Source organism: Phaenicophaeus curvirostris, assembly GCF_032191515.1.
Source record: "Phaenicophaeus curvirostris isolate KB17595 chromosome W unlocalized genomic scaffold, BPBGC_Pcur_1.0 scaffold_35, whole genome shotgun sequence".
Classification (NCBI taxonomy): domain Eukaryota; kingdom Metazoa; phylum Chordata; class Aves; order Cuculiformes; family Cuculidae; genus Phaenicophaeus; species Phaenicophaeus curvirostris.
Genome location: NW_027206664.1, coordinates 3,549,153 through 3,572,337, shown reverse-complemented (window position 1 = coordinate 3,572,337; position 23,185 = coordinate 3,549,153). Strand labels below are relative to the sequence as shown.

The 23,185-nt window shown below is 46.6% G+C and overlaps 1 protein-coding gene across 3 annotated transcripts in view; it reads right to left on the bottom strand.

The window, feature by feature from the left end:
• LOC138733824 (unconventional myosin-Vb-like) overlaps window positions 1–23,185 on the bottom strand; it is a 177,955-nt gene that overhangs the window by 84,206 nt on the left and 70,564 nt on the right. For all 3 annotated transcript variants that reach the window (XM_069881306.1, XM_069881309.1, XM_069881308.1), the window contains exons 10-13: window positions 21,788–22,053; window positions 16,132–16,213; window positions 14,240–14,380; window positions 1,189–1,311 (exon numbers count right to left, since the gene is read on the bottom strand). In XM_069881306.1, coding sequence (XP_069737407.1) covers window positions 1,189–1,311; window positions 14,240–14,380; window positions 16,132–16,213; window positions 21,788–22,053 — 612 coding nt within the window. The remainder of the gene's footprint in view (window positions 1–1,188; window positions 1,312–14,239; window positions 14,381–16,131; window positions 16,214–21,787; window positions 22,054–23,185) is intronic.

Genomic DNA, 23,185 nt, shown 5'->3' with positions numbered 1-23,185 from the left:
AAAGGCAAGTATCAACCTTTGCCATGAAAAGTGCTGTTTTCACCCAGAGCAAACCTGGTTAGGAAAAGCGCCTGTATTTAATCACAGCACCCACATGTCCTCCGGCTCCTCGGACACATCCCCAGGCTGGCATTACATTTTCCTTTCTAACAAATGCATGTTTTGGATAACTGCAAGCTTTTAATTTGTGAGTGATGCCTGCCACACCAGGGTTTCAATGAAGCTGGAGCCCATGGACGAGACTCTACAGCACCAGACCCTGAGACTTGAAGAGTCCCACAGCTGTCATCTTAGAATCATTAATCATTAAGGTTGGAAAAAAACTTTAAGATCTTCAAGTCAAACTTTCAGTCCAATACTACCGTGTCCCCAAGTGCCATGGCTAGACATTTTTTAAATACCTTCAGGGATGGTGACTCCACTACCGCCCTGGGCAGCTTCTTCCAGTGCTTCATCACTTTTTCAGGAAAGACATTTTTCCTAATCTCCCATCTAAACCTCCCCTGACACAATTTGAGGTCATTTCCTCTCATCCAATGACTGTTCACTTGGGAGAAGAGACCAGAACCCACCTCACCATAATGTCTTTTCAGGGAGCTGCAGAAAGTGATGAGGTCTCCCTTCAGCCTCCAGACCGAACAGCCCCAGGTCCCTTGGCTGCTCCCAATGACCCCTGTGCTCCAGACCCTTCACTAGCTGCACTGCCTTTATCTGGATGCACTCCAGCTCCTCAATGTCCTTCTTGTACTGAGGGGCCCATCTCTTCTTCCATTCTTCTCCCTTGGAAGCGTGGGACAAGCCTAGGGTCACCTCTCATGAGCTCCTCCCCACTGTGCCTTGAGGTCATTCACGGCTCCTGCTCTTCAAAAATAATTCCCTTTTCCAATACCTTTCGGGTCAAGCTGCCCTTACAGAAATTAATTTTGCTGCAGCTTTGAGAAAGAGGATTTTTCTCTCCTCTAGAAAGTACAACTATTTAAAGCTTAGCGCAATAGTTCAGAGGCTGAAGTCCTCCAATCTAGATCTGAGCATCCAATTGAGATTACTGCCAACCAGGCAACCCATTCACCAAAAAGCAGCTCACTAGTGCTAAAAACTAATTTTCCTTCATGCAGCTCTTCTTTTCCCCTCTATGCATTTCCCATTTCTGCGTTCAAGTCCCAGTGCACGCAACACGCATCCAGTTACCTTATCGGCGAAGTGCAGGACAATGAAGGAGGTGCTGGACATGCGGGGCTTCTTGAAGTGCTGGTGTCCGGCATGCTGGTTGTACAGCTTCTGTGCCCAGTTCTGGTCGGTGCCTTTGGGAACCTGGACCAGGAGAATATGAACCAAGGAGTTGTAGAGAGGCATGCACAGGAGGTGTGGGGAGATCCTGGAGGAGCCTTCTTTGTGACCTTTCTGTAGTTCACATGGGCTACAGGAATATTTGAGCAACCATGTCCACTCCCCGGTTCCCTATGTGCCATTTTATTTTCATGTATATTCTTGACAAACACACTAAAATTAATTTTCCATGAAAAACACCCAAATGCTGGTTCTGCTCCAACAGCCAGAACAGCTCATGTAGGAAAAAAATAATTAAAGAAGTATTTTGCCCTTAAGTAACCTTAATTGCTCAGGCACCAACATTCCATTTCTGATGCAATTTTTGGATTACTAAATAGTTTTATGAACTACCACCTGAGACAACAATCAAAAGATTCTATTTAATTTAAAATAATAATGGTGATTAAATAATTTTAAAATATCAAAATAATAACAAAATTATAGTTCTTAAGAAACTTCTGCCTGTCAGCAGGCTTGGGATGGGGGCACTTAGATCTCAAACACAGGATGCATTAACCCCAATAGCACAGAGAGCTTGGACTTCAGACCCCCACACCCATCCCACCACAGCTGAATGATTCCCATGTTCCCCTCCCACACATCCAACCTCCTGTGCCATGAATCTCCTGGATGCCAAACCACCTTTCTTCATCCTATTTACAATGAAATAAGGGTGCAAGCCCTACACAGACCTGCTCTTGAAAGTACTTGGCTGCAGTGCACCAAGATATCCAGTGTTGCCCAAGATACTGCTCTGATAGGATGGGCCAGAGCATGGAGAAATCCTAAACAACTGCAATGACTGAAAAACCTCACCGAACTACCTGTGCAGCAATATAAGCATATATAGCTGCACAGTAGCCTATGACAATATATAGTAACTTCTGATACTCTCATCATACAATTCCCATCAAGATTCATCTTTTTAAATGCAGAAGGTTTTCTTTTTTTACCTCTAAATATAGGATCACAGCGTGGTTTGGGTTGGAAGGGTCATTAAAGCCCATCCAATTCCAGATCCCTGTCAAGGGCAGGGACACCTCCCACTGGATCAGGGGCTCCAAGCCCCATCCAACCTGGCCTTGAACACCTCCCAGGATGGAGCAGCCACCACTGCTCTGGGCTACCTGGGACAGGGCCTCCCCACCCTCATAAGAAAACATTTCTGCCTAAGATCTCGTCGCAATCTCTTTCAACTTAAAACTGTTCCCTTTTGTCCTGTCCCTGCACTCCCTGATCAAGAGCTCCTCTCCAGCTTTCCCGGAGCCCCTTCCAGTACTGGAAGCTGCTCTAAGGTCTCCCTGGAGCCTTCTCTTCTCCAGGCTGAAAATGCCCAGCTCTCAGACCATTCTCAAACAGGAGGTGCTCCAGCCCTCGAATTATCTTCACGGCCTCCTCTGGACTCACTCTAACAGACCCATGTCCTTTCTGTGACAGTTAGATGAACTATAACTGATAAGAACACCCTCTCATTAGGTCTCTCCTGCTCAGGAACAAGCTGCTGGTGCAGAGCAGGAGGAATGCTGCCAATTGATGTTGCAGAGAACAGATTTATCCTGCACCAGCTCTCTTCTAAGCCATCCATTTTGCTGAAAAACCTGCTTATCTCAGAGCTGAACATCAAAGGCATCACTCTTGCCTCCCAGAACAAAGGTTTTGCTGTACCCACACCACCAGCTCCACATGGCTGGACAGCCTGGATATTTTTAGCTGCCTGAGAAGCACCTAAAAGGGATCAAGTCCCAGAGATAAAACCCAACAGGGCCATTATCTGTACTGTTATAACAGCTTTTGGTATTGCTTTGGCTGTTTAAGGCCCTTAGAGACACTGAGAAAGTAATTTAGAAACTATCTCATCGGTGCAAGACTTTTTTAGGGGATGAGGAAAAGGAAAACCAACTGCCTTGCAAGTACAGGACAGAAATTGCGAGGTGGGTGCTGGTCTCTCCTCTATGTAACAAGTGATAGGAAGAGAGGAAATGGCCTCAGGTTGTGCCAGGGGAGGTTTAGATTGGATTTCAAGAAAAATGTCTTTCCTGGAAGAGCGGTAAAGCCCTGGCAGAGGCTGCCCAGAGCAGTGGTGAAGTCTCCATTCCTGGAGGGGTTCAAAAACCATGTAGACAAGGCGCTTGAGGACATGATTTAGTAGGTCCAATGGCATTGGGCTGATGGTTGGACTGGATGATTCAGCCTTAATGATTCTGTGATTCTATGATTCTAACCTCAGACCAGTAACTTCATGAGGTCACCACTTCTGCTTGTCTGTCCTCACCATCCCTCCATCCATCACTGCATAAAATCAATCAATCAAGGCAGCGTAATCCCAGGCAACGTCCCTTCCCATCTCCATACATTGTCTCCTCTGAACTGCCAGGAGCTCCCACAACCAAAATTAAACCTACTCAGTACAGCCAGGGGCAGCCCCCAGGCTTCCGGTCATGGTTTTCGCATGAGAAGCATCCCAAGGTCAAGAACCCACCACAACAGCCAAGAAGATGTTTGGAGTTGCTTGGTCTAAAGGGTGAGATTCCCACCACCACCATCTTCAGCAAAGGGACAATTAACAGGATAAGCAGTGGAAGTCCATTCAAACATCATGATCTAAAAGCCACTCTGAAAACACAGTAGGAGCTATTTAAATTTTCATTTATTTTCTCCTCATCACTCCAATATATGTTAAAGACTGAAAAGAACCTGGTCTTCCTTTGTGCTCCACAGATATGTTCCACTGCAAGTGATGTGCCTGATTTTCAAGTTATAAAAGCTGACAGCATGACGTAGGCAAATTTACTCTGCCATTAGATTAGGTGGACCACTTGAAGGGAAAGCCCAAAGGTCCAGCCTCTGTGTATTTGTTCATGGAGCAGAAATACCCCTGGAGAGGACTGTGTGGCACGGGAAGGCGACATGCTGATTTCTGATGTTCAAAAAGCTAACAAATCCAGACAAGGAAAACACATTTGCTCAGATACTCAAGTTCACAGAGATGCACAGAGACAAGTAGGATTGAAAAGTCTACTAGAAGCAGGCTTGAGTGTTTTTGGCACTTGGCAGAAGGACACAGGAAAGGTTAAAGACCATCTTTTGTACAGCATTAGAAAATGCTTTTGGCGCATCAACAGCATTAACACAATGGCAATGTGCCATAAAACACAAAATGGACCCACGAGAGAGTTTGAGAACATGAGGGAGCTCATGGGTTTAGTTAAACACATCCTCCTTTGGCAGCCTCAGGGTCACATTACTCTCCAGCAGAAAGAATTTCACCAATATTTGTAACAAATCTCAGACAACAGTGCTGTGATTGACACATCAACCCTTCCAACCACCCTGTTCTTGGTCAAAAACCTCTTAGATACACTTCATCCTAACGGAGAATTTTTTTCTTTCCATGGCAGGGGGTGGAACTGGATGGGCTTTAATGCCCCTTCCAAGTCAATAAATTCCATGATCCCACGATTCTAAAGGCATCCCAGCCATCCAAGCAAGTCTTCCAAGCACCCTCTCAACTTTCCATGACTGGAGTATTCAGAAGACAAACTCCTTCCTTAATGCCCGTCTCTCCTGATGGTCTCTGCATTGGTCTCTTTGCTCTCCCTCAAGGGCTCTATTCTTACTCCAGATTATTTCTCATCATCACTGTTGGACTTAGGGTGACTCTCTTCACATTTCAGAGCCCATCAGCAGGGAGGTTCTCCTGAATGCCATTTTCCCCTTTCCCTCCCCTACAGGCTATCAGTTTGTGCTACGGCAATCCCATGCTGGTGCCTGTCATAGAATCAGAGAATCATAGAATAACCAGGTTGGAAGAGACCCACCGGATCATCGAGTCCAACCATTCCTATCAAACACTAAACCATGCCCCTTAGCACCTCGTCCACCCGTGCCTTAAACACCTCCAGGGAAGGTGACTCAACCACCTCCCTGGGCAGCCTGTTCCTGTGCCCAATGACCCTTTCTGTGAAAAATTTTTTCCTAATGTCCAGCCTAAATCTCCCCTGGTGGAGCTTGAGGCCATTCCCTCTTGTCCTGTCCCCTGTCCCTTGGGAGAAGAGGCCAGCACCCTCCTCTCTACAACCTCCTTTCAGGTAGTTATAGAGAGCAATGAGGTCTCCCCTCAGCCTCCTCTTCTCCAGGCTAAACAACCCCAGCTCTCTCAGCCGCTCCTCGTAAGACTCGTTCTCCAGCCCCTTCACCAGCTTTGTTGCTCATAACAAAGGAGGAGGACAAGGCTGAGTTACTTAAGGGCTTCTTTGCTTCAATTTTTTATATTAAGGAAAGTTGTTCCCTCTGTGTACATTAAAGCTTCCCTGGTTGGTTAGAGATTTGCTTGGCATACTAGACACTCGCAAGTCTATGGAGCTGGATGGGATCCACCCAAGAGTATTGAAGGAGCTGGCGGATGTGCTGGCCAAACCCCTTTCCATCATCTTCCAACAGTCCTGGAAGACTGGGGAAGTCCCACTGGACTGGAGGCTGGCTGATGTTGTGCCCATCTACAAGAAGGGTCGCAGGGAGGACCCAGGAAACTACAGGCCTGTCAGTCTGACCTCAGTGCCAGGGAAAGTCATGGAACAGGCGATCTTGAGTGCTATCATGAAGCACATGCAAGAGAACCAGGTGATCAGGCCCAGTCAACATGGGTTCACAAAAGGCAGGTCTTGCCAGACTAACCTGATCGCCTTCTATGACAAAGTGATTCGGCTGCTGGACGAGGGAAAGGCTGTGGATGTGGTCTCCCTGGACTTCAGCAAAGCCTTTGACACAGTTTCTCACAGCGTTCTGCTTGAGAAACCGTCAGCCTCGGGCCTGGACAGGCGCACACTCTCCTGGGTGGAAAACTGGTTGGATGGCCGGGCCCAGAGAGTGGTGGGAAATGGAGCTAACTCCAGCTGGAGGCCAGTGGTGTCACCAGGGCTCAGTGCTGGGTCCAGCCCTGTTCAATGTCTTTATCAATGACCTGGATGAAGGCATTGAGTGCACCCTTAGCAAGTTTGCGGACGACACTAAGCTGGGTGGAAGTGTGGATCTCCTGGAGGGTAGGGAGGCTCCAAAGGGATCTGAACAGGCTGGACTGCTGGGCAGAGACCAATGGCATGAGGTTTAACAAGGCCAAATGCCGCGTCCTGCACTTGGGGCACAACAAACCCGTGCAGCTACAGAGTAGGGGAAGAGTGGCTGGAAAGCTGCCTGGAGGAGAAAGACCTGGGGGCGTTGATTGACAGCTGTCTGAACATGAGCCAGCAGTGTGCCCAGGTGGCCAAGAAGGCCAATGGCATCTTGGCTTGTATCAGAAACGGCGTGACCAGCAGGTCCAGGAAGGTTATTCTCCCTCTGTACTCGGCACTGCTGAGACCGCACCTCGAATCCTGTGTTCATTTCTGGGCCCCTCACCACAAGAAGGATGTTGAGGCTCTGGAGCGAATCCAGAGAAGAGCAACAAAGCTGATGAAGGGGGTGGAGAACAAGTCTTATGAGGAGCGGCTGAGAGAGCTGGGGGTGTTTAGCCTGGAGAAGAGGAGGCTGAGGGGAGACCTCATTGCTCTCTACAACTACCTGAAAGGAGGTTGTGGAGAGGATGGAGCTGGCCTCTTCTCCCAAGTGACAGGAGACAGGATGAGAGGCAGTGGCTTCAAGCTCCACCAGGGGAGGTTCAGGCTGGACATCAGAAAAAATTTTTCACAGAAAGGGTCATCAGGCACAGGCAGAGGCTGCCCAGGGAAGTGGTGGAGTCACCATCCCTGGAGGTATTTAAAAGACAGGTAGATGAGGTGCTAAGGGACATGATTTAGTGGCAGATAGGAATGGTTGGACTCAATGAACCAAGAGGTCTTTTGCAACCTGAAGATTTTATGATTCTGATTCTATGGTAGCCTTGGTTTCCGGCCAAGGCCATTTCTATGCACAGGACAGGAATACTTGTTGTTCTTCTGGAAGCTTTTTAGGCCAAAGCAAAATAAAGAGGTCCTAAAAGCTCCAGATCCAGGCTGCTGACATTCAGTGCAGGAAACTGGGAAGAGGCTCTTTGAGGATTCCAAGGTCACTTAGCAGAGGAAAAACTCACAGTCTTGTGGCAATTGTAAGGCTCCTGGGGCAGACCAGGAAGATAACTGGAGGTTGGACCAAATGGCCTCCTGAAGCCCCTCCAATCTTAATAATACTACAAGAGCTTCCACCTCCTAAGATCTCAAAGCTGTTTAAAAACCCTCAAGACCAAACATATTGTAAAGCTTTCTTTTTTTTTTTTCAGAGCTAGGCACTTCATCGTTTGTTTTCATGTGATAGGTTCAGTCTTTAAAAATCCAATCTCAGTTGAAGGGCCCTCTCTCCTATTGCCAATTCCCATTTCAACCTTGTCTAGTCCCCTTCTTTTCTAAATGGTGACAAGACTCATTACTGAAGGTCTATGACAGCATGTACCCAGCCACCCCCTCCCCAACCTTACGCTAAAGATCAAAGAAAGTCCATACTGTGAAGCAAGAACGTTAGCGACAAACCCTCCACATTTGCGCTAATCTTTCATTATGTTGCCAGGACCCCCTTGATGCCATTTCAAGTCCCAAAGTATATTTATCTGCTGTTGTAAGTGCTAACAAGATGACTTGCAATTATGTTATTGTGGTCATGCGTCCACTGTGGCCGGCTCTCCCCGAGAGGTGAAACGTTGCTGCCAGTGATGCGGAGGTGAAGGTTTTCATCCATAAACAGGTGCTTTCAGTTGACAGGCTTTGCTGAAATTTTCATAAAGCTGGAGAACGCTTGCAGGTTATTATAAAACAGCTGATTAGAGGGCCTGTAATAAGGGTCTGTGAGTAATGACAGCATTCTCCACTGTAAATATCTAGATAACTGGCATTTGATGTCAGGGGGAATAGATATTGTGTTTCAGGTTATCAGTAAAAAAAACACGGATGCAAAAAAGCAGCACCAGGCAGATCTACAGCAAAGTTGCCCATCTTAACTGCTGTTGCCCAGGAGCCGCTCCATCTAAAGCAATATCACCAGCAGCAACTACTGCCAGGTGCTTCAGAGAGGAGGAGTGTTATCAGCCAATATGGTATGAGGGAAACTTTCCTTATGATCTTCATAACTCTCAGGAGCTGTTTCAGGCCAACCTGAAGAATTTAACAGCTTAATAGCACAGAGACCAAATTAAATGGTGCTGAATATCAAGCAAATAATCTGACCTCCTTCTGAGTCAGCGCTGGCTGAAATACTATTTTAAGGGCATCAAAATAAGTTTAATTTGTTCTCATTTCTAAGGAGTCTTCCTGGGACTGGATTTGAAAAGGGCAAAGCCTCAACTCTGTCTCATCACAAAGACACAGCCAGAGTGTCTGTACCTGAGACGATAGCCGAGCTTGTGGGATGTGCAGGCTGGGAGAGCCTTGTCATGCCTGGGAAGGCAGTCGGGTTGCATAGAGGAGAGCAGCCACTTGACAGGTCACCTTGCTCCCTGACAAGTTGTACATCTCCTTAAATCCCAACAGGGACACTACTCTAAATAATGGATCCAAAACCTTTCCCTCTGATGCAATGTAACACTTCCGCCTGCAGGCCATTGAATCTGTCCCATCCCCACAGATCCCACAAGGCCAAAAAGAATTTGTTGTGTCCTTCTCATCGCTTTGCTGAGGAGCCCCTTCCCTGCTTCTGCTCTCCCACCACTCTTTGCCTTACCCTTACCCTCATTCAAAAACCCTCAGATCCCTTCCACAATCAGTAAGACATTTCCTGGCACAGAATATATCCAAGTCTCATTGGAAACTGTTCCCAAAGACAATTTGTTGTTCACGCCATAGCAGAATCAATCTCTGGGCCTCCACAAAGCAGCCACATGCAGCAGGAAGGCAGTCATAGTCATAGTCACCCTTCCAATAGGCTGTTCTCAGCATCAAGGCTTATTTTGTGGTTGAATCTGTCCAACTTCTAGCTACTGCATGCTATAGGTTTTTTTGTGTCAAAGGGTCTGAAAACCATCCCACTGGCTATTGCTTACAACCACGCATGTGCAGAGCTCAAGTTTCTCTATCCTCAGTATCCCAGTGTTTTATAGCCCTGATCTCATAATGCTCTCTCCAGTATTTCCTCATCACTGCTGTGCAGAACTGGAAGAGGTATGAACTGCCCTGTCCACTGAAGGGTTCTTTCTCTTCACGGCATCACACTGAGCTCTCCTGCTGAGATGATCATACCTAAAGACTCCGGACTTTGCACTTACTCTTCACACCAAAGACCTTCAAAACAGGCATCCCAGCTTCCCAGGAAAATCTCCCACCTTCCATTTCTTGGACCTATATGTATTTGATAATTCAGGACTGAACAAGGAGTCCAGTCTTCCTTACGAGATCTTTTTATCTAGGCTGTTATGAGAGACAGATGATAAAAGATAAACTATTCTCCCAACGTTACAAGCCTGGTTTAAAAAAACCAAACCAGACCAACCAAATAAAAATGCAAAACTCAGAAAAGCTGAGGGAAGACACAACTCCAAACCCCAACAGAGTAAAGCCGAAGGAACGGGTTCACAAAAGGCAGGTCTTGTCAAACTAACCTGATCGCCTTCTATGACAAAGTGACTCAGCTGCTGGATGAGGGAAAGGCTGTGGATGTGGTCTCCCTGGACTTCAGTAAAGCCTTTGACACAGTTTCTCACAGCATTCTGCTTGAGAAACTGTCAGCCTCTGGCCTGGACAGGCGCACACTCTCCTGGGTGGAAAACTGGTTGGATGGCCGGGCCCAGAGAGTGGTGGGAAATGGTGTGAAATCCAGCTGGAGGCCAGTGACAAGTGGGGTTCCCCAGGGCTCAGTGCTGGGTCCAGCCCTGTTCAATGTCTTTATCAATAACCTGGATGAAGGCATCGAGTGCACCCTTAGCAAGTTTGAGGATGACACTAAGCTGGGTGGAAGTGTTGATCTGCTGGAGGATCGGGAGGCTCTGCAAAGGGATCTGAACAGGCTGGACCGCTGGGCAGAGTCCAATGGCATGAGGTTTAACAAGGCCAAATGCTGGGTCCTGCACTTGGGGCACAACAACCCTGTGTAGTGCTACAGACTAGGAGAAGTCTGGCTACAAAGCTGCCTGGAGGAGAGGGACCTGGGGGTGTTGGTTGACAGCCGACTGAACATGAGCCAGCACTGTGCCCAGGTGGCCAAGAAGGCCAATAGCATCTTGGCTTGTATCAGAAACGGCGTGACCAGGAGGTCCAGGGAGGTTATCCTCCCTCTGTACTCGGCACTGGTGAGACTGCTCCTTGAATCCTGTGTTCATTTCTGGGCCCCTCACCTCAAGAAGGATGTTGAGGCTCTGGAACGAGTCCAGAGAAGAGCAACAAAGCTGATGAAGGGGCTGGAGAACAGGCCTTATGAGGAATGGCCTAGAGAGCTGGGGTTGTTTAGCCTGGAGAAGAGGAGGCTGAGGGAAGACCTCATTGCTCTCTACAACTACCTGAAAGGAGGTTGTGGAGAGGATGGAGCTGGCCTCTTCTCCCAAGTGACAGGGGACAGGATGAGAGGGAATGGCCTCAAGCTCCACCAGGGGAGATTTAGACTGGACATTAGGAAAAAAATTTTCACAGAAAGTGTCATTGGGCACTGGAACAGGCTGCCCAGGGAGGTGGTTGAGTCACCTTCCCTGGAGGTGTTTAAGGCATGGGTGGACGAGGTGCTAAGGGGCATGGTTTAGTGTTTGATAGGAATTGTTGGACTCGATGATCCGGCGGGTCTCTTCATCCTGGTTATTCTATGATTCTATATGATTCTATGAACAGTTAAACAAGATGCCTACTACAGGTCATCCCTAGCTTTTGCTTCTCTACCTCAAAGGAGCAGAAGATGTATGCAATTTCAGTGTTCTGCAAAACCTGCATGAACTACAGGCCTGCCTGAGGTCAGCCAGAGTTTGACACTTCTCCTGCAAGGACAGGCTGAAAGAGTTGGTGTTGTTCAGCCTGGAGAAGAGAAGGATCCAGAGAGACCCTAAAGTAGCCTTACAGTGCTGAAAAGGGCTACAGGAGAGATGGGGACAGACTTTTTAGCAAGGCCTGTTATGACAGGACAAGGAATTGGGGTTTTAAACTAAGGGAGGGGAGATTTTGACTGGATATAAGGAAGAAAAGGTTTACAATGACGGTGTTGAGGCATTGGCACAGGTTGTCCAGGGAGGTAGCAGAGGCCCTATCCCAGGGAACAGTCCAAGTCAGGTTGGATGGTGCTCTGAACAACCTGATTGAGTTGAAGATGTCCCTGCTCCTGCAGGGGGTTGGACTGGATGACCGAAAGTCCCTTCCAATTCAAATCTATGATTCTATGACTTAAACAAATCTTCAGTTATGTGGCCAATGTCCCTTGACACTGCAATGTTAACTGAACAGAAGACCCTCCCAGACATGCTTTTTCTAAATGCCAAGTTCCACTGAAGAACAACTTCCAGCATCTATAGTCTGTACACTAAATACAATCCACTTTTCCCAAAAGAGCTCTCACAAGAGAGCCCATGAGGGCTGGGAGCTCTTCAAAAAGGAAATCCTAGCAGCTCAGGAGAAAGCCATCCCCGTGTTCTGGAAAAAAAGCCGGCAGGGGAAAAAGCCAGCTTGGTTGAACAGAGAGATCTTGAGTGATATCAAGAAGAAGAGAAATGTTTATGGGCTCTGGAAGAGGGGACAGGCCTCTTGGGTGGACTACAGGAGGGAAGTGAGATTGTGTAGGGAAAAAATCAGAAGGGCTAAGGCTCAACTAGAAATCAGATTGGCCAAGTCTGTGAAAGATAACAAAAAATCTTTCTACAAATATATAAATAATAAAAGGAGGACTAGGGAGACCATACAGTCCCTATTGGACACAGAAGGAACAACAGTGACAGGGGATGAGGAAAAGGCTGAGGTACTTAATGCCTTCTTTGCCTCAGTCTTTAGTTGTAAGGAGGGTCGTTCCGTCTGTGTACAAACCCAGGAGCTAGAGGAGCATAATGAGGCTCCCGTGATCCAAGAGGAGGTGGTCAGAGCCTTGCTAGCCCGACTAGACATCCACAAGTCTATGGGGCTGGACAGGATTCATCCAAGGGTATTGAAGGAGCTGGCGGATGTGCTGGCCAAACCCCTTTCCATCATCTTCCAACAGTCCTGGAAGACTGGGGAAGTCCCACTGGACTGGAGGCTGGCTGATGTTGTGCCCATCTACAAGAAGGGTCGCAGGGAGGACCCAGGAAACTACAGGCCTGTCAGTCTGACCTCAGTGCCAGGGAAAGTCATGGAGCAGGTGATCTTGAGTGCTATCATGAAGCACATGCAGGAGAACCAGGTGATCGGGCCCAGTCAACACGGGTTCACAAAAGGCAGGTCTTGCCAAACTAACCTGATCGCCTTCTATGACAAAGTTACACGGCTGCTGGATGAGGGAAAGGCTGTGGATGTGGTCTTCCTGGACTTCAGTAAAGCCTTTGACACAGTTTCTCACAGCATTCTGCTTCGGAAACTGTCAGCCTCTGGCCTGGACAGGCGCACACTCTCCTGGGTGGAAAACTGGTTGGCTGGCCGGGCCCAGAGAGTGGTGGTAAATGGCGTTAACTCCAGCTGGAGGCCAGTGACAAGTGGGGTTCCCCAGGGCTCAGTGCTGGGTCCAGCCCTGTTCAATGTCTTTATCAATGACCTGGATGAAGGCATTGAGTGCACCCTTAGCAGGTTTGCGGATGACACTAAGCTGGGTGGAAGCGTGGATCTGCTGGAGGGTAGGGAGGCTCTGCAAAGGGATCTGAACAGGCTGGACTGCTGGGCAGAGTCCAATGGCATGAGGTTTAACAAGGCCAAATGCCGCGTCCTGCACTTGGGGCACAACAACCCTATGCAGTGCTACAGACTAGGAGAAGTCTGGCTACTAAGCTGCCTGGAGGAGAGGGACCTGGGGGTGTTGGTTGACAGCCGACTGAATATGAGCCAGCAGTGCGCCCAGGTGGCCAAGAAGGCCAATGGCATCTTGGCTTGTATCAGAAACGGCGTGACCAGGAGGTCCAGGAAGGTTATTCTCCCTCTGTACTCGGCACTGGTGAGACTGCTCCTTGAATCCTATGTTCATTTCTGGGCCCCTCACCACAAGAAGGATGTTGAGGCTCTGGAGAGAGTCCAGAGAAGAGCAACAAAGCTGGTGAGGGGGCTGGAGAACAGGTCTTACGAGGAGCGACTGAGAGAGCTGGGGTTGTTTAGCCTGGAGAAGAGGAGGCTGAGGGGAGACCTCATTGCTCTCTACAACTACCTGAAAGGAGGTTGTAGAGAGGAGGGTGCTGGCCTCTTCTCCCAAGTGACAGGGGACAGGATGAGAGGGAATGGCCTCAAACTCCGCCAGGGGAGGTTTAGGCTGGACATTAGGAAAAAATTCTTCACAGAAAGGGTCATTGGGCACTGGAACAGGCTGCCCAGGGAGGTGGTTGAGTCACCTTTCCTGGAGGTGTTTAAGGCACGGGTGGACGAGGTGCTGAGGGGCATGGTTTAGTGTTTGATAGGAATGATTGGACTCGATGATCCGGTGGGTCTCTTCCAACCTGGTTGTTCTGTGATTCTGTGAAGAGGACTCGGGACAAAGGGACAAAGTAAGGCTTGAGACAGGGAAGAACTCCAGTTCCTGGATAACACTGAAGAAATTAAAAGTTGCAAGCAATGGCTATCCCTGCACAGCCAGGAGCAGAAACATGAGCTCTGGTGATAAATGGTGAGACCATGTAACCACGTTGGTAGCAAACATCTGCCAAAGATGTTCAGAATGGTCCTAAAGCAAAGGAAATGCCAACAGCCTAGCCTAGCCATAAGCACCCCATCAATGCACATGAAAGATGTTTACTGTCTTGCAAGTTTCCACAGGCCCATTCTTTATCCTTTTATAAAAACAAAGATGCCAGCGAAATGTAGGTGGCCTTTTTTACCTTGCACTCTTCATCCAGTAGGTCCAAGATACCAAGTTTCGCCTCTATAAGATCTATGCAGGGCTGGTTATCGTAGAAGTCTATGAGAGTCCAAGGGATTCTCTCCTTCATGTACTCTTCTTGTTCCAGCTTGAACACGTGCTGAGAGTGGAAGAATAGCAGAGTTACTGACTGTGACGCAAGCCAGCCCAGCACAGTCCCTTTCCCATTCACCCACTCATCCCCACTGGAGCAGAGTATTCCCTCAACACATCCAGAAGCCACAGACACTTTAGATACTCTCATGTACAGGCATTGTACAGGCTCTGCTATTTACACAACTTAGCTTCCGACAAGGAAAATAAAGGCATTACACTAGGGAACCATTGGGCAGGAAAAAAAAAGCTTTAAATTATTTTCACTAGAAAATGACTGAAGCTGTCACTACATTTAGCTGGGAGCCATACATTGAGATGGCAATGACATATATATCTCTCAGGCTGAGATAAATACCTCTCTCTCTAGTGCTCTGCTGATTAAACTAGTGACCTGCAGCGGGTCCACAAGCTGGGAGCAAAGCCAGCACTGAGGGTGTGTGCTCCCATCTGTGAGCAGAACTTCACAAATAGCAATCGTCACCCTAGAAGGGATATCAGCAGCAGTATCTAACTGACTCAAGAACACTTCTGTTGCAGATTCTTACTTAAAAAAAAAAAAAATCTTTGCTTGGCTCATAAATCTCAGACCTCTGCCCAAGCTGATAAATTGTCTCTATTTCTGAGATACTCTAAGTATATTAAAAATGATTTTTCAAATGCACTTTTTCCCTCAAAGACAGCTTTTTAAAATCTCTTCAAACATGCCATGTCAGAGTTTGAATTTATAAGCTTCAGAAGTGATAGTAAGACATAAGAAAGATATGAACAGTACAATACCATCCATAATTTACTTCCCATTTTTAGCAGCAATGATCTGATCCATTAGATATACTGTAAATGTTCATGTCCATGCACATGATAGGGTTACAAAGTGCCAGATTACTCTACAGTCCTTAGCTGCTCAAATTTAACAGTTTTTCCCTTCTATTCTGAAACTATCAGTAGTTTGTTTTTCCCTGCTTACAACAAAAGCATAAGAAAACACCTTACTGGTTTTGTTTCCAGAGCAGGTAAGTGCTTGCATCTAATAAAACAGAAGAACCTCACGGTTTTGTGAGGCATGTTCAGGTGAAAAATGAGAAGTGTGTCCAATCCTGCTACTTAATCAGCACTTTAGTTGCAGAGGCTTAAGCCACACTTAACAGGCAGGTTTCCACCCATGCTTTGTCACACACTGAAAGTCAGGACTTGGCACAAGATCATCCTGGCTGAGCTCAGTTTAGGATTAAAACTAAATAAAAGAAAACTGGCAAACTCTCTGCTTATTCAAAACCACCATCAGAGCTTTCCATAAACTGTTTGCAAGCCTGCTTCCAGTATCAAGCTTATAAATCAGCTGAGCAACATTTTCAGCTTCATATGAATATTTACTGCAATTGCAGTGCACGATTGTCACAACCCGGACCCACGAGCCACATGCTCGTGTCCAGCCCTGATGAGGCGGCAGGGAATTAGATTCGTTTGTCTATGTGGCAATCCAGAGGCCAATAAGGTCACTCCCAGGGTGAATATCGAAAGCAGTATTTATTTCTGGCTCCAGCAAACATAAACACACCAAGATACTGGGGCACACAGCCGAGACACAGGGGTGCAACCACCGAATGATCATTGCCTGGGAGAGATGATATCCCAAGAACTACATTCATGCTGGCCAGGATGCACGTAACTGTCACTAAGCAGAAGCTAGACATACAATAATCCCTTCTTGATACATCTTCTGCTAAGTTTTATGGAACATTTCCAAGCTGACCTTACCGAGTTGAACTGCTGCTGAAGCTTTTCGTTGGCATAGTTGATACAAAACTGTTCAAAGCTATTCACTTCAAAGGTTTCAAACCTGCAAAGCAATGTATAAACCAGCATTAAGTGTTGTTTTGTCTCAAAAACTGCTTTTTTTCTGCAATGGTTTTCATCTGTGTGATGGAGAACACCCGTTATTTAACCATCTCTTCACAATCCCCCTGTCCCAGATCTACACTTTATTCTCCATTTCCTGAAATGTCTATCTTTCCCTTCCACAACTCAAGGGATACGAGCCATTTCTTCTGCTACGCATGAATGAGACATTCAGTATGACTGTAGCTTCCTGCCCATCAGCCAGTAGTGCAGTCTGAGACAAGAAATGTAACTCTCTCGGGGAAAAATATTATGAAATATTAAGTCCAAATATATTCACAGCAAAGGTGCTGAAGAATGAGTAGCTGCTGTCTTAAAAGACCCAACACTATTTTAATGCAATTCAATAGAGCAGGAAGAAAAGGTATTAAATTCATAATTGTAGCCTCTGTAGTGCATCCCTGAGAGCATAAAAATTAGATACACATGAGCAAGCAAGTTCTCAGAGGCAGAAATGTTGCTTTCGGCTCCAATTCCAATACCTTCCTAAGAAGGAGTTTGATGTTGGTCTCTTGCCTACAGGACACCTTGGAGCAGCTTCCAGCACTGAAAGGGGCTCCAGGAAAGTGGGGAAGGAGCTCTTCATCAGGGAGTGCAGGGATAAGACGAGGGGGAATGGTTTTAAGCTGAAAGAGGGGAGTTTGAGATGGTATCTTAGGAAGAAATGTTTTGCTGGGAGAGTGGTGAGGCCCAGGTTGCCCAGAGCAGAGGTGGCTGCCCCATCCCTGGAGGTGTTGAAGGCTGGATGGGGGCTTGGAGCAACCTGATCCAGTGGGAGACGTTCCTGCCCATGGCAGGGAGGTGGAACTGGAAGGGCTTTGAGGTTCCTTCCCACCCATATCATTCCATGATTCTATGATCTTCCAAGGGCTTCAGAAGACCTTGTTGCAGAAACAATATCCAACCCCTCCACAGGCCACTGGCCAGCTCCAGCTCCAAACAAAGCTCAAAACTGTCTTCCTGTTCACAATTAGAAAGAAAAAACCATGCAGTTTTAACAACACAAATGACAGACGAGGAGCAGAGAGAGCCACGGGAGCCCTCGGGGTAGCTGGGGCTGAAGCATGCAGTGCCCAGGGACAGGCAGAGGGAGCCAGGCTTGCTCTTTAAAAGGATATTTTTCAGCTACCACGGAGAATTAAGTTATTTATATTTCCATTTTTAAGGCACAGTTGGAGAGGAAGCAGGAAAGTCTTTGACACATGACTGTAAGGATTAAACTCAAGGAAGAAGTGGCAAATCTCCCTGTGCTTAATGAATAAGCTGCCATAATGATGAATGTGTGGCAAAATAATTGCTCAGGTAATAGGTGCTGTAGAGCTGTAAAAAACAATCTTAAAGCACTAAACAAATGAGGCCATTTTTTTACTCCAAAATAGTATTTCTAGTACTTTCTGAGGACTACCTGGCTATTATTTGTGTGATGCAGCTGATCCCCAAGTATCATCAGGTGATAATGCCCTCACCGCATAAAAAGCCTGAGCACTCAGGGAAAGGCAACACAAAAATGCAAAAGGGGGAACGGGAGAAAGATGTCTTTTGTGTTTTTTATCAGCCCCACGGTCCTTTAGAAGACCCAAAACTGCTCTCTCTCCACCTGCACCTGAGCAGGCATTGTCCCTGGAGCCAGTGCAGCCCGTGCTGAGCAGAGGATGTTCAATCCCTCCCTGTCCCAGGAACTGAAGTTTGCAATGTTTAATCACAGGCTGAGAGAGTTGGGGTTGTTCAGCCTGGAGAAGAGAAGGCTGTGGGGAGACCTTAGAGCAGCTTCCAGTTCAGTTTCCAGGGGGAAGGCCCCTTTGAGGTCCCTTCCAACCCAAACCAATCTGTGATCCTGTGATTAAACAAAATCTGGTGTCTGGGACCAACAAATACTTATATTAAACAAATGGACAGAGCCTCAGTGATGAATGCATCCTTGAAGAGCTCCTGCCATGCTCGATCCTGGTTTCATGGCCATCAAACCAAGCAGATCAGCATCCTCAGCTCTTCCAACTAAAGGGTCACTTTCCTGAAAATACCAGCTTCTGAAGGAATCATGATCAGAGCAACAGGGTAAGAAAAAAATTAACTAAAACAGAGATGGAGAGGCACGGTGGCCTAGGCTGAAAAAAAACATCAGATCAGGGATACAAAAGGAAAAGATATCAGAGCAGAAACTCTTCTCTGCTTCAGAGATGCCAAATTTGATTTATGAACATCTCAGTGAGCGCTGGTCAGGGACAGAGCAGCTGTACAACATCAACTCCAAGGGAGATTTTGAGAAGTTGTTAATTAAAGGACTCTGCTAGCGTAGTGTGCTAATTGATGGAGCAGTTTGGTTGCTGGCTCCACGTGTGCACTCGTCAGGATGTCCTGCCCACACAAAGTGCCTGTGCTAAGATTATATCTCAATGGGAAAAGCAAATGAATGACTGGCTTGTTCATTTCATTTCATTTCATCTCATCTCATCTCTTTTCATTTCACAGCCTATATCCTTGTGCGGAGAAATAAGGATATTCACCACTCAAGCCCATCACCATGGCTTCCAGGAAGGCACGTCCTGGCTTGGGCACAGCTCTCATGAGCATATGTTGTGAGCAAACACTGCATTTTGGGTTTTCTCTTGTTACCAACTCTGCTGCACGACTGGTATCTCCTAAATCTGCTGCAGCACCAGGGTTTATGCTGAAATATTTAAAGTTCATAAATAAGTCCAGCATACAGCTGGCCGCCTGGATGTTCACACTTCCCTTCACACAGCAAACAGAGGAAAACAAGCTGTTCCCACCAAGTCCAGGAATGCCAGATGAATCCATTCTTCAGACGGATTGCAGTGGAGCCACTACAGCAAATTACACACTTCCAATAAACACATAACGGTTTTTAATGCTGCACTCTCTCACCCTAATGCTAACAGAGGATGATGGATGTGAAGCTGAGCATTAGAGACTTAGGAGACAGACCCCATAGCCTCATACCCTTGGTTTGGACCCCATCCCTAGAAATCGCACCCATGGGGATAGCCCTTTTCCAGGACAGTTGGGACATGGGGGTTCTTGGGATGTCAAGGACGCACAGTGGAGTCTGAGTACAGACTCCTTGTGTTTCTAGTTTAATTCCTGTTGGAGAGGAAAAGATACAAGCAGCAACATTTTGAAAAAAAAAACAAAAACCATCCAATATTTGGCAGAATACATTAAAGCTCCCAAATAACCTGAGACTGGAGAACCAAACCATTTCAAGGATGGCAGAGTCAGATTATTAGCACTAAAAGTTCCTTCATTGCTAATTACTCGGCATTTAGACAGTGATACCACCTTCTGAAAGGAAGTTATGGTCTCTTTAGGAGAGTTGAATTACTCAGAAACATGATCTGGCCCATGGCCCCTGCAAACCTGCCTCTTTTGGTAGGGCCTGCAGGTCCCTATGGAAAAAAACCTGCGGTAATACCAGTACTTTAAAAGCATCTGCTGGCCCACGCACTGGACGTGATGCACGAAGACCTGCAGCTAAGGGAGGCTTTTCTTCCACACTAATAGGTTTTTAAGCCCAGCTTAATCTTTCATGAGCGTTATCCTCAAGTCTCCTTTTATTCAGATTTCTGAAGGACCACAACGGACTTTCTAACTCACACATCTAAATTTCTGCACTGACCCACTACCATCCATGTGGCTCCATCTCAAAGCTTTATTTACCATATCCCAGCTCACAGAAATCTCTATTTGTAAGGACACTGATGAGAAACAAATTTTCCATGTCATATGGTTTTCAAATCACACTGTGCCAATCCCATCTGGTTATTTAAGATCTTCCATGACCTGTGTTATCTACCAAGGAGGGTCCAGACACTTGCAAACCTCTGAGAGCAACCTCACTGTCTCAAGCCATCCCATCAAAATCCCAAACCAAAGAGGACTGCGTTCTTATCATACTTGATACAAGTGTTCCTGTAAACCTTGCTGTATGGCGTCAGTCCCTGATGGAGATGAGCAGGCAGTGGGCCATGCTGATTCTCCAGCACTGATTCTGGCATCCTTTCTGCTGCCGTTGCTGTCCAGTCAATGGACAAAAAATCAACATCCCAAAGGCCAGTAGCTGTAGAAACTCCACAGAGGTTTTATGCACTAGATCCAATTCCAGTAACTGTGCAGGTATCACAGCCATAAAAGCTTTCTGTAGCTGAATCAGAACCAGTTTGGCAGGGTTTCGTTCTGAACTTCATGTTCAATGGATTTGACAGACCTTACAAGGATTCTGTCATTACAGATTTGGGATTGAACAAACACAGTGACTACACTGAGTCGGGGACTGGCTCCTGGAGCAGCTACAACTCATCCATTCCACTTTCCCCTCCAAAACAGGAGCAACTGAGCATTGTAATATATATTATATTTATTTAATACAGTGGCCTTATAGCAGCCTTTCAGAACTTAAAGGGTCTACAGGAAAGCTGGCGAGGGGCACTTCATCAGATAGTGCAGGGAGAGGATGAGGGGGAACGGTTTTCAGCTGAAGTAGGGGAGACGGAGATGAGATCTCAGGAAGAAATGTGAGGGTGGGGAGGCCCTGGCTCAGGTTGCCCAGAGCAGTGGTGGCTGCCCCATCCCTGGAGGTGTTCAAGGCCAGGCTGGATGGGGCTTGGAGTGGAACTGGATGGGGTCTAAGGTCCCTTCCAACCCAAGCGATTCTATGATTCTGTGATTCTATGATTACAGGAGCACAGGAGGTCAACCGCTGTTCTACTTCTCAGTTGTTCTCCAAAGAGACATAAAACAGACAGTGTTGTAAGAGAGGAAGGAGAAAAAACAAGCACAGAAGACCTCTTTCCTCTTTCACCCCAAAACTGACAGAATTTCCTCCTTTCTTCTTTGTCTTCTGCTTCTTTGTAGCACTTCAGCTAAAATGAACTCTTCAAATGCAACTTTCACACCCTTTTTCTACCAGCACTCAAGTGCCAGAATGACAAACCAAACAGTAACTGGCACCCAGTCCAAATCTAAAGCATCTCATAGCCCCTGAGGCTGCAGGCTGCAAGCCTTGCCCTTAGTTGTGGCAGAGCTCTTCGCACTTACACCTCCACCACAGGTTCCCACAGTCCTCCTAAAGCTTTCACCACACAAGGACCCTGCAGGAGCGGTGAAGGTAAAGTAGTTCCCTCAAACCCCACAGCAACCCCAAGCACAGCCAAGCATGGTCTTTGGTCTTCACATCTGCACCTTTACATCCAGCTCATCTTTAAGCTTGATGCTTTAAACACCATGGAAGACAGAAATCCCAAATGGGAACAGCATGAGAGGCAAGTTGCAGAAGTGAGCATTCAGGTGGATCTGCATGCACTGTTTCAGTGTCAGGGTTGCACAATCTGAAGGAGACTCAAAACTTCAAACCACACAACACGACTGTGCTTTTTTTGCATCCTTTTCTATCATTCCCACACCCTGCCAGAAGCCAAGGCCAAGCATGCATTGCCAAAAGGGCAAGACAAATCAGAAAGGACTAATTAAAAGCCTTAAAATTGGAAAACATGCCTACCCATAGATATCGAGCACGCCGATGAAGGAATGCTGCTTGACAGTGGTGTGCAGGGCCTTGTTGATGTGCTGCACAATCCAGTTGAAGAGTTGGGCATAGATGTGCTTGGCCAGGGCATTCCTGGCATTCACCACTTGCTGGACGGACATGGTCTTCACATAGGTCTCGGCCCTGGTGATGAGCTTGCGATGGCAAAGCCAGTACTGCATCTGGCTGCGCTCCATGCCCAGCAAGCTGCAGAAGTCCTTCAAGTGCTCATCCTTGCTCTGGGGGGTGACAAGAAGCAGTCAGATGATTGATGACACTCCATAACTGCAGTTTTAATGCCAGGTTCCCAGATCAGTGGAAGACATTAGCAGCATTTCATGCCTATGTAGGGAAATACTGTGTTTCTCTGTTGCTGACAGGCAACGGAGAAATGATAAGCACTCATCCAGTTGGACTAGTCTTCACAGTCATGGATGAAATGGGTGACATGGAGCTCTAAACAGTAGCACACACTATGGCTTTCCTCTGCTCTGGCTATCCTTAAGGCGTTGAACTTCATAAAGAACAGGTTCCCACAGTGATTGCCAACAGGAAAGAACACTCTCTACTCCTCCTTGAGCAATAACTACACAGTCCGTCAGAGCAACCTTGATTGAGCCTCTAGTTAAAGCTTAGGGTATGCCATTACACTATGCCTTTTACAAGCTAAACACATTTTGAACAACAATGTCACAAAGTATGCATTACCAGAAGGGATTGCATTTTCCATAATCAATAAAATGAAATGTGAACTTCATGTTCTCTAGTGCATTGTATTTTGCCCCCCTCAAACTAAGACCAGTTCTGAGTTTTTATTACGTTCTATTATCTCGTTATTAAGATAGTGGGCACAGTCTTTTGGACAATGAGAAATCAATTTCCCTTTCCTTGGTGTAATAATACATATCTAAAGGAAGTAAACTAATTCCAGTTAGATACGTGCCTGCATAGAGCTAGACAGGTTTGGGGATGGAGAGAAAACTGCACTTCAAAAGACCTCTATGATGCTCTTTTGCTCTGATACCTTTTTGATCATGGATTCAAAATCATAGTAGGATTGATTAATAACATGTGGTTACATCCAAAGGTAATTAAACAGCACAAACTCCATTACAGAACTCAACACTGTCAAAGGAGAGCACTTTGACATATCCATGTCGCCCAATATCAAGCAAATTATCCCCAGAATACAACTAATTGCACACCACATTATCTCAAGGGTACCACTAAAAGTGTGTGCAGAATCCATTTTAATACTTTAATTAGGAACAAACAACTCAGTCTGGGATGCAGTGATAATCGGCAGGACAGTGTTTTCCATATACTTGCTTTTTTTTTTACCTCCCAAAGAAACAAATAAACAGAAAAAAC